Consider the following 12,500-nt stretch of genomic DNA (forward strand, 5'->3'; position numbering starts at 1 on the left):
TTTCTAAGTCATTGCTAAATTTTAAATTTAATTCACCTGTTTCTATTTTGAACATTGACTCTTACGTGCATAAAACTGAAATTATTTTTCCAGCAATTGACTTTTCTACTTTTGTTTGGTGTTGAATCAGCCAGGTTCATACACACTGCCATTTAGTCGGTAGACAGGTGGTCAACATTTTGCTGTAATTACATATTTAATAAATATATGGCCCTTTTAGAATTTGATATGTAATAAATAATGTAGATGGCCCCTTTCTTTTATGGAACACAGTAATTTATACCTTTGTGGGAGCCCAACCATAAGTGCATCCCAAATGTAAAAGAGGCTCTGTGTTTGTAAAAACAAACTTGATGGCTACCAAATGATGTACTCAAATGTGTTTTATTATCCTCACCGAAGGAGAGGGTATTGTGTTTGGGTCCGTTTTGTTACTCGACAAAAAACCCCAAAAATTTTTTTACATGTTGATCACCTGTGTTTGTTTGTGTGTTTGTTTGTCTGTCCGCTCACCTCCAGACTAAACCGCTCAACCGATCTTTCTGAGAAATTTTCAGAGATTAATGTCACCGACACTGCGGACGGTCCCACATTGAAGTTTCGTAAAATTTGGTTGACCAAAAAGGTCAACATAGGCCAAATTTCATCCAATTGACTTGAAATTTGAACAGGGTTTGCATGTCAGGTCAGTGAATTCAACTACCTATTACTTTGAGATCAACATTAGCCAAAAGGACAACTTGGGCCAAATTGGGCCAATTTTCTAAATCCTCAATTTTCATCCGATTGAGTTGAAATTGGAAAATAATTTACAAATCGGGTCACTGAATTCAACCACCTATTATTTTTGTGGTCAACATAGGCTAAAACATCAACAAAGACCAAAAGGTCAACAACTTCGGAGCACATTCTAAAATCCTCAATTTTCATCTGATTGATTTGAAATTTGAAGAGCATTTGCATATCAGGTCAATGAATTCAACTACCAATTAAATTTATGGTCAAAAGGTCAACACAGGCCTAATTTCTGAAAATGATATGGCCAAAAACAAATATATCACTGTCTCAAAAAGTTGTGGATGCGTTATGATCAAACAAGGTGGATGAGTTGGATAGGTGACGAGAACAAGCGGATTGGATTTTGGTTCGGATCCAGCCCATCAGTGGGATACAAAACATGAACTGTTCCACCTGGCAGAGGTATGCGTTCAACCGAGTACCATTCTACTTTGTGCTGTTTTGCCAAGTTGTCACTCTGAGTGATTTTTCATTACTTGGCAAGAATTTTTTTTTTTTTGACAAGTGTGTTGATCGCCTTCATTTGTTTGTGTTTGTGTTTGTTTATTTGTTTATCTGTCCACTCGCCTTCAGCCCAAACCGCTCATCCGACCGTTGAGAAATTTTCAGAGATTAATGTCACTGACCCTGCGACAGTCCTGCATTGAAGTTTCTTAAAATTTGGTCGACCGAAAAGGTCTACATAGGCGATCAGGCCAAGTTGAGCCAAATTTTCTAAAATCCTCAAATTTCATCTGATTGACTTGAAATTTGAACAGGATTTGCATATCTAGTCATTGAATTCAACCACCTTTTACTTTTGAGGTTAATTTTGGTCAATAGGTCAACATAGGCCATATGATCAACCCAACATACAGTTGGCCAAATTTTTTAATTGCTTCCAAAATTGTCAATTTTCAACTGATTGACTTGAAATTTGAAGACCATTTGCATATCAGGTCGATGAATTCACCCACCAATTAATTTTGAGATCAACATCGGCCAAAAGGCCAATTTGGGTCAAATTGGCCCAAATTTTCTAAAATCCTCAATTTCCATCCGATTGACTTCAAATTTGAAGAGCATTTGCATATCAGGTAATTGAATTCAACCACATATTATTTTGGAGGTCAACATCAACCAAAAGGTCAACATAGGCCAAATTTCTATAATCCTCAATTTTATTCCAATTAGCTTGAAATTTGAAGAGCATCTGCATATCAGGTCACTGAACTCAACCACTTATTAATTTTGAGATCAACACAGGCCAATATGGGCCAAATTGGGCCAAATTTTCTAAATTCCTCAATTTTCACCTGATTTACTTGAAATTTAAACAGGATTTTTATATCAGCACACTGAATACAACTACAAATTATTTTTGAGGTAAGCACATGCCAAAAGGTCAACGACTTAAGGCCCAGTCACACCTTGACGTTTTAACCAGCTTATGCCGATTTTTGGAAAATTTGTCTAAAACGCTGGTACACGTTGAATACATTATGGGTAAGTTTTGATAACATTGAGAGCATGCTGAAAAACACTGCCATACGTCGTTGTACGCTGGCTTTAAACGTTGTACTTTTCGGTTGTCCTCAAATTTTCCATGCTTGAAATTTTCAGACTTATGCCAGCGTATGACTCACACGTTCCGCATAACGCTGGCCATAAGTTGTAGGCACGTCACGCGATCGTTGACACACGTCGACACACGTTACTTGTGAGTTACTCTTAAGTCGAAACACGTCGAGGTAATGTTTAGCGTACCCGAAACTTATTTCTAACCAATGAGCAACATGTTGTACTCACGTTATGCGATCGGTGACACACATCGACACACGTTACTTGTAAGGTGCTCATAAGTCGAAACACATCAAGGTAATGGTTAGCGTCAGTGTTCCAGACTTCCTGGTTTTTTTTTTTTTTTTTCTTCCTTCCTTCGGTATGATGGTGATTTTGACACTTTGATTTCTAGTGTGGTTATAAAATAATATAATTAATAGGCTGCCGCTCAACGATTTAAATCATAACCGCACTGTACACTGAATACCGTCATACCGAAGAAAAAAAAAACCGGGAGTCTGGAACACTGACACTAACCATTACCTTCACGTGTTTCGACTTATGAGTAACTTTCAAGTATCGTGTGTCGATGTGTGTCAACGATCGCATATCGTGCGTGCAACTTATTCCCATCGCATGCGGAGCGTGTGTCATATGGTAAGTACGTCGTAAAATTTTCAACATGTTTAAAATTACAAGACGTACTCCATTTAATATGACGTATGATAGCGTACTTTAGTGTTCTATTCACGCATACCAAACTTACCCATAACGTATTCGACGTGCGCCATCGTTTTAGACGCATTTTTCAGAGGTCGGCATATGCTGGCAAGATCGCCAAGGTGTGACTGCGATGTTGACACTTCCATTTATGCGGCGGTTATGATTTGAATCGTTGTGCGGCCTTTTCATAACCTACGCCACGTCATCGTCGGCGATGCATGCAGCGCGCTATGCCTAAGTTATACTATCGTTGGGCTTAGGTTGTGAAGGCCGACAACAGGTTCAGCATTCGTTGGTATAAGTTATCTATAACACAACGAAACGTTCTGTGTCCGTTTCTAATACGTTATGCATAAGACCAAGTCGTTATGAATACGTCCGAATCTTTAAAAAAAACATCAAAAGTTCAACGTAAGCCAGCGTTTTACATACATTTTAATACGTTGCCATTGCTGGCTAAAACGTCAAGGTGTGACTGGGCCTTTAGGAGCACTTTCTAAAATCTTCAATTTTTAGATGATTTACTTTGAGTTTGAACAGCATTTGCATATCAGGTCAATGAATTCAACCACCAATTAATTTAAGGTCAAAAGATCAACACAGGCTTAATTTCTAAAATTTATAGATAAGGGCCAAAACATATATATATATATATATATATATATATATATATATATATATATATATATATATATATATATATATATATATTTCACTATATCTCAAAAGTTGTGGACGAATTATGACAAAACAAATTGGTGAGTTGAATAGGTGACAAGAACAGCGAATTAGATTTTGCTTCGGATCCAGCCCATCATTGGGAAACAAAATGTGAACTGTTCCACCTGGCAGAGGAATGCGCTCCACCAGGTGCCATTCTATTTTGTGCTGTTTTGCTAAGTTGTCGCTGAGTGATTTTTCATTATGTTTCTTTTTAATTACGTAACACACCAGCACACAAATGCCACACAAAATAAACCACATGAAAGAAGACCTGGTGAGGGTCTGCAATCTTGGATTGCTCTTTCTGTTGTTCATTTTGTGAAGATTTTTTGTTTTTCCCCGCAGGAACTAACCATCTCTTCTGGATCTGATTTTGACAAATTTCCCTGACAATATCTGCTGCTCTTCCTTCGCTCCAATTGGTTCTTCTGACCACGTCCTTATTAAAGTGGACATCTCTCTGGCTGTTATCAGAGAACCACCTCACCGCCGTCGAGTCTGGCATTTCACTCAAGCCGACTGGCAGGGTCTCCGAGCAGCCATCAAACTTACAGACTGGTCTCCTATCACTACTTTCTCAAACATCAACTCATCCTGGGAATTCTTTCAAAGAAACTTGCTCTCCCTCATGCACAGATTTATCCCCTCTCGTGTTCAGTTGTCTTACCCTTCCTCCCGCCCTTGGTTTACTGAAGCTTGTGGCGAGGCAGTTGTCCTGAAACAACTTGCCTTTGCCTCATGGAAAGCAAACCCAACTGAGGGCAATCTCAGTTCTTTCCACAAAGCTCGGAACAAGTGTGTAGCTACCCTCAGGAGAGCCAGAAAACAACATCTTTCTCATCTCAAGTCTGAACTCTCAAACCTCTCTCCCTCCTCAAAATCCTGGTGGCGTTTAATCAAATCTGTTTCTGGTGTATGTTCCCCCTCCCATCCCCTCCCTTACCTCAAATGGCCGCACTGCTGATTCCACACGTGATAAAGCTGAATGTCTAAACTCGGTGTTTGCAGCTAAATCTTGTGTCCCAAACCCATCACTATCTCTACCCACTTTACCCAGTCGCACCCAACTGTCCCTGGACTCTGTATCCTTTTCTCCTGACAAGGTGGAGAGCTTGCTTTCAAACCTCGAGTCAGATTCTGCAACCGGTCCAGACGGCATCAGCCCACGTGTCCTCAAAGCCTGCTCTTCTGCTCTTGCTCACCCTCTCTCTGTTCTATTCACCCTCTCATTTTCCCAAGGTCATCTGCCATCTGCTTGGAAATCTGCTAGCATCACTGCCCTGCATAAAAAGGTGCAAAAACAGATCCCTGTAACTATAGACCAATCAGCCTTCTCCCAATCATCAGCAAGGTTATGGAATCCATCATCGCTTCAGACATGAAATCCTTCCTCTTCTCCAATGGCTTGATTTCCAATCATCAATTTGGTTTCAGACCAGGTCACTCTACCCTAGATATGCTGCTACTGCTCTCCCATCAATGGATGGAGGTCCTCAATGCCAGACAGGAAATCAGAGCCGTATCCCTGGACATATCACGTGCTTTTGACACAGTCTGGCACCCTGCCCTACTCACCAAACTCTCCTCCCATGGTATTCAAGGCCATCTCCACTCATGGCTCGCAGACTTCCTCTCCTGTCGCAGTCAACGTGTGGCCCTAAATGGAGTTCTTTCATCCCCTCTTCCTGTGCAGGCTGGAGTTCCTCAAGGTAGCGTTCTGGGCCCTGTTCTTTTTCTGGTTTTCATCAATGATCTCTCGGACTCTCTGGAAAATCCTCTATTTCTCTTTGCCGATGACTCAACCCTCTGCCGTACCATCTGTCATCCCTCAGCCCGGCAAGCAGCAGCTTCTTCGCTCACTGCAGATCTGGATAAAATCACAAACTGGTCCAACACGTGGAACATGTCTTTCAATCCAGACAAATCTCACACTCTCACTATGTCTCTTCGAAAGGACCGTTTACAAAACCCCCCATCCACTTTCTCAACAATCCTCTGGAAGAAGTCTTTTCTTTCAAGCTTCTGGGTCTCACTATCTGCCATGACCTTTCCTGGGAAAGTCACATTTCCAACCTTGCCTCAAAAGCCAGTCGCCGACTGGGAATCCTCCGTCGTGCAAAGTCCTTCCTCGGCCCTCTTGAGCTCCTGATCACTTACAAAGCTTTTGTCCGTAGCCTGATGGAGTACTGCTCTCCCCTCTGGGCTGGTGCTCCTGCCTCCCACCTTTCTCGACTTCACGCTGTCGAAACCAGGGCTTTTAAGATCATTGGCATCTCCCGCAATGAAGCTGAGTCTTTGGGCCTCTCACTCAATCACCGCAGGTTGGTCGGTGGTCTTTCTGTCTTCTACCGACTCCTCTCTCCAGCCTTGCCCCCCCTGCTCTCTCTGCGATTTGTCCCAACCACATTTCCACAGGGCGCTCAAGGTCCGCCAACAACCCCCTTCTGGTAAAACTACCAAAATCACGAATCACTGCTCATCTTCACTCTTTCATTCCTCTTTTTTCCCGCCTTTGGAATAAACTTCCTCACTCTATTCTTTCCCATTCTTCCCTTCAGGCTTTCAAAACAGCTGTTCACCACCACCTCTTATCTTCCCCCATCCAAATCCTCGATCTTTTCTACCCCCGATAATCCACCCAAGCCCACTTCCTTCAATTCTCCTGCTTTCCTTCCTGAAAGTCCCTTTAATGTCCATCTTCCCCTCGCCATGTTCCCCGTCCCATCCCCATCCCTCTCCCTTCCACAGTTCACCTGTGTCTGTTCCCCAATGTTTTGTCCCTTCCACTCCCGCCCCTCTTGTCTCATGCCTCCTTGCTGTGAGTTGTGTGTTAGCTCTCATACGAGCCTCGACCAAGGTATACAAAAAAAAAAAAAAAAAAAAAAAAAAAAAAAAAATTTATTTGTGATCAATACTTTCATTGAAGCAAATCATGTAAAGATGAATATGTGAGAAATGATCGTTTGATTTTGAATTTCAGAATAACATAGTTTGCATTGCTGTTGAAATATGTGGTTAAACATACTGCATGATTACTGAAAATGTCAAAATTTTTATCATCTTTACAAAAGCACCTCCACCTCTGCCACACCCTCCTTTTTCAGGCTCCTTCTCTCACCCTTTCTCTTGTTTACCTTGCATTCACACCTCCTGTCGTCTCCCCACCTGGCTTTGTCAGTTGATGTTCAAGTACAATTACAGCTGATACCTCCTGTATTTAAAGCTTGACTTTGAGGTGCTCACACCCATTGCTGCACTTGGTCTTGCATAATCTGCTGCCTCCCCTTCACCTCTGATACCTCCCCTTCACCCCTGTCACCTTCTCTGCCACCTTCTCACCCACTCTGCTTCATACCTTCCCCCTCACACTCTGTGCTCCTCTTTCCTTATTGCTGCCTCTTGACCCTTGCCCAACACTACCCTATCTCATTGTACTCTGACCTTGTCTGTCTGTGCCTCATTCATGGTCTCAGATCCAACCACAAGATGATCTTGCCCATCTGGTCACTTGATCATCACCTGACATAATGTGCCTTTGCAAAACCTTCCTCTCCAGTGATACACCAGATTCCAGAATGTCTTTCATTTATACACTGTCCACCATCTTATCAAGTTTATTCCATGCACTGCAGGTGGAGGTGATGGTGATGGTGGTGGTGGTGGTAGTGGTGATGGTTGTGTTTATCTTCATAATACCTTTCACCACAGTCCTTTTACGTCCCTTTTCCATCCTTGTACATCAGATTATATCTGGCTGCATATTTTCCTGTGCAACAACCTCCTGTTCATTTGTGTACTGCATTGTCCTCTGAGTGGCAATGACTATCTCTGAAGTGTTCTCTGCTGAAACCTGTATATCCTCCTATCTGCTCATCTTTGCTTCTTCATTCTCCTTTGTTGAGATTTTAACTGCTACGATGCTGAATACCTGTGTATGTGTCCTGTTACCAACCTCTAAGCATAGTATTGCAGCAAAAAACTTTTGCATGGCAGCAAGTCTCACCCAGTCAGGAAGCTTTCCAACCTTTGCTCATCAACAGTTTCACTGTTTCTGCTTGACCAAGTAATGTCAAACTTTCCTGGTAATGCATCATAAATCTCATCTGCTTCTCTTGGCATGTCGGATTGTCCAGGGTTTGCCAAAAGAAGTGTGGGGGTTTCATATTGTTTTGTTTTTTATAGTATTAATGACAATCAATTTATTTTATGACAAAAACAACATTTATTGTAATCTTTAAGTCTGGAAAATAATGTCTGGTAGGTGTTCTCCATGAGCTGCCACTCAAACTCAGGACCCTAAGATCCCAAGCCAGCCACCCTAACCGCTAAGCCAACACCAGGCTTTGACGTGGTCTACTTGATCGCAGTTTATTAGTTACTGTTCGATCGTCCCAAAATCTTAAAACACGCCGACGGATGATGTGTTCAAAAGGAGCAGCATGAACACAAAGTTCTCAATGGTATGCTCTTTGAGCTGCAATGATGAACCACTTGTTCTTGAAGAAAAGTTCAACAATAAGAAAACGCTGTTGGATTGACCACCTGTTCATCATTAATATTCTATCTCTCCCTGAATTTTGAAACTGAAAAAAGGAAATTGATTTTCATTCATGATTTAGAAAAGGTAACGAAATTTAATCCTTACACTTATTTTGGCAGACCGTGTATATTGGTAAAAGTGTCCATTTAATTGGCCATGGTACACGAGCTGCTGTGGCATTGCCATCACTCGGTTAAAGAGGACGTAGCCTGGTCTAGTATATGATCTGTCTCTCTGCCTCTCCAAATCATAGTGGAAACTGCTTAAAGCTGTCTCAGAAACGTGCTCTTCTTCAGTATCTTCGCTCTTCAAGGCAGGGGTCATGATGGACAGTTCTTGAATGGGCAGAATGAATGAATCCTATTTTTACTTAAATGGCTTTGGTTCGCAATCCCTCATTTCCTGTTTCACATTGCCATCCCCTTACAGGCAGCTCCCTGTAGAAAGTGAACTTCTTACCTGCAAAGGTAGAGAATTATCTGCACAACCTTGACTTGTCATCAGTAACTGGTCCCAACAGCATCAGTGCACCCTTCCTTAAAGTTTGTGCATCTGAACTGGCTGATCCTCATTGACTATTCTTCTGCAGATTCATCTTGGAGGGTCACCTCCACTTTATGCAAGGTGGCTTGTGTCATTCCTTTCCATAAGAATGGTGCCAAGGCAGACTAATTTCTGAACTACAGATAGGTCAGCCTCCTTCCCAAAATTAACAAGGTAATGAAATTAATAATCTCAGCAGACCTCAAGACCAACATTTTCTTCAACTCTGAAATATCACATCACCAGTTGGAGTTCCTTCCTGGCCACTCCACCTTAGATATGCTCCACCTGTTAACTCACCAATTGATGGACACTGAATCTCAAGCAAGATGTCAGGGAAATCTCAGGAGATCCTCCGACCATTTGCCACTATCTGGTACCCAACCCTGATTGTTCATCTTTTGGTCAAGGGCATTCATGATCCTTTTCTTGGTTGATTGGTGGAATTTTTTTTTTTATGCTCGCAAGAAATGTATAGTTCTTGGTGTTTCGTCTCCCATCTCTTTCCTTCAAAGTTAGTGTCCCTCAATATTGTGTCCTGGTTCCTATTCTGTTCCAGGTTTACATCAACATTCTCTCGGTCTCTTTAGAAAATCCTGTATATCACTTTGCGGATGACTCCACTCTTTGCTGGAATGTTTCTCACACCACGAATGTAATGACGAGCAGGCTGAGCCCCCTTCCTTGTCCTTATTTGGAGAAAATATGAAGCAGGTCAAACATTACTGTTTCATTTTATGCTTCAAAATCCCACACACTCATTCCGTCTCTACATTGTGAATGTATGGCTAAGCCTCCAATTCCTTGGAATCAACCTTTTGTAGAGGTGCAATCTTTGGATCTTCTTGGATTAACAATCTGCCATGACATTTCCAGGTCCAACCACATATCCAAGTTGGCCTCCAGTGCGTGGAGATACTTTTCATCTGCAGAACTAAGTCATTCCTGCGTTCAGCTCCTAATAGTGTACAAGGGCCTTCATCTGCAGTACTATGGATTATGGATGTCCTTTGTGGCTTATCGCTGCTAAATTTCACCTTGTACCATTTGAAAAAGTGGAATCAAAGATAATGAGGCGAATTGGAGTTTCTCAACAGGAGGTTGAAGTGCAATGCCTGTTCCCCTCCCACCACAGACAGTTTGGTGGCCTAGCAGTTTTCTATTGCCTCAATTTATGGTCTCACCCCACCTGCCCTCTCAGCTATTTGTCCTTCATGAACTCAACCATGCTGCACTCACTCAGCTAATAATAATATCTTGTTGCGCTCCCCAAATCCAGACTCACTCTGCTCACCTTTATTATTTTGTCCCTTTGTTCTTTCAATTGTGGAATCACCTGTCTGGCCATTAATGTGCTTCTCTCCATGCCTTAAAAGTTGTGAGTGATCATAATCTTATGTTCTTGTTTTCTATTCCTGATATTTTCACTTCTCACTGACTCTTCTCTCTTGTGTATTCACATTTACCATATTTGTGAGCTTACATGTTCTTTGTCCACTCAGGTCCTTTGCCCTATCAGGTTATCCCTATGTTGATTGTTGCTGCCTGTGTGTTCCTTCCTTCACCATTTCTCTGTCCTCCCTTGTTTGTCAACTGGCTCTGTTTCATTGCTGTAGCAACATCACCCCTCGTGTCATTCATCTCTTCCATGAGACAAAATCTTTCTTTTTCTTCTTTTTTTAACAACAACAAAGCATAAAGCAACTCGTATCAAGATAAGGAAAATTATTCATGTGAGAAGGACAAAGTAGAGTAGCAAGAAGAAGTTACTGTTCGATGTGTTTGAATGAGTAACTTCTCCGCACACATGACGTCATAGGTCAAATGGTTTTGGCAGCCATATTGGATTTACCCTCGAACACATAAAAATCTGTTGTGGTGATGGGTAGACCTGCTCTCACAAGTACAAATGGTTAAAATTAGCGTCTGGCTATTTATTTAATACGTTTCATTTTGATACCTTTTTAAAAAAATTATTTCCTCTCTCCATGTGACACTGCAGGTCAAATACAACAATCTGTTGTGTCTGTCATTCCACCGGGAAATCTTCATTGCCAACACATCATTGTGTTGAATGTGCAAAAGAATAATATAAAAATGTGTACCAGCAATGCCTTAATGGAGTGTCATCGCAGATCATTCACATCTGTGGCATTTCCTGCACTCTGCACAGGTTTGTTAATCTCGTTTTCATTTACTGCATGCACATCTGCTTTTTACCCTCACCGAAGGAGAGGGTATTGCATTTGGGTCTGTCTGTCTGTCCGTGCATAACTTTCGTGTTTTTCTCTGCAATCACTTGTCGGACTGACAATTTTCACTATAGGAGCGACTACTCATGTAGAATGTTTTATTGATAATTATGACATCACAGGTCACGCGGTATGGCAGCCATGTTAGAAAAATGAAAAAAAAAACATTGGACCTGAAAGCGAAACCCAAAGAAAAAAAATTAACTTGGCATATGGCAAGTACTCCTCATGGGGAATGAGTGATATACAGTATATATGTATATATATATATATATATATATATATATATATATATATATATATATATATATATATTAAACAATGCCATAGGTGCCTTCATTATGACGTCATAATTGCATATGTGGAACGGCACATCTGATCAGTATGAAAATTTTTGAGGGTCATCTAAGGATAAAATGGTCCACAGAAAAAATAATTGATGACCGAATTGGTCACATGATTCGGCAGCCATATTGTTTTCAAAAAGAAAAAAACCTTCAAAAATCTTCTCTGAAGTTGCTGAACAGATCGAGGCGAAACTTTACACGTATGACTGCCTATCCATGAGGAACAAAAGGTTCACACATATGATGTCAAAGGTCACATGGTTTGGCAGCCATATTGGATTTACCCTCGAACCCATAAAAATCTTCTCCAGAAAGACCGGACAGATCGAGGGGAAACTTCACACAAATCTTCCCCAAGCCTTGGGGATACCAGGGTATTCGTGAATATTTGCTGTCACATGGTCTGGCATGTGAATATAGCTATAGTGAATTGAGCAAAATACTTTTTTTTTTAACTCTTTCTCAATTATGAACTGTTTAATCAATCGATATGAAACTTCACAATTTTGATGTAGTAGTGATGGGAAATATATGTTTTTAATTTCAACTCCATTGGATGCATGGTCCACAGCCAGAATTATTTGATTTTTTTGATCTGGGCTTCTTTTTGTTTTTTTTTTAAATCGAGGTATACTTGGCCATGCCTGGATGGGTTTGAGGGTAAAGGAGTAGCAGCTGAAATGCAAATCCTATCCAGGTTCCTCCTGATTACTTCATCTTTGCTTTTTGCTTGTTTGGGTTTCTTCTGATTACTCCAACTAGAAGCACCCACTCCCTACGGGATCTGTCAAGGGGATCATGTTATTATGTTTATGCCTATTTTACTCCAAGGGGTCCCAGGATTACATGCCCAAAAAATGGTTGCGATCCATTCAGCCATTTTTGCAGTACCTGGAACAGACAGATGGACAGATGGTGAATTATAGTAAGATGCAGGACTGCACCTATTTGGTCTTCCATTTGATTTTAATTGAATTTATTTTCTTCCCATTATAAATTGAATTGAATTAGAGTAAATGTCATGGGTTAGGG

General features: G+C 41.1%; 1 protein-coding gene across 3 annotated transcripts in view; it reads left to right on the forward strand.

Moving 5' to 3' along the window:
* Positions 1-12,500, forward strand: part of LOC147029821 (protein mono-ADP-ribosyltransferase PARP14-like) — a 156,333-nt gene that overhangs the window by 79,419 nt on the left and 64,414 nt on the right. For all 3 annotated transcript variants that reach the window (XM_085873181.1, XM_085873178.1, XM_085873180.1), the window contains exon 13: positions 10,872-11,042. In XM_085873181.1, coding sequence (XP_085729307.1) covers positions 10,872-11,042 — 171 coding nt within the window. The remainder of the gene's footprint in view (positions 1-10,871; positions 11,043-12,500) is intronic.

Source organism: Eptatretus burgeri, chromosome 3, assembly GCF_056783735.1.
Source record: "Eptatretus burgeri isolate ZD-2024b chromosome 3, Ebu_testis_v1, whole genome shotgun sequence".
Classification (NCBI taxonomy): Eukaryota; Metazoa; Chordata; class Myxini; order Myxiniformes; family Myxinidae; genus Eptatretus; species Eptatretus burgeri.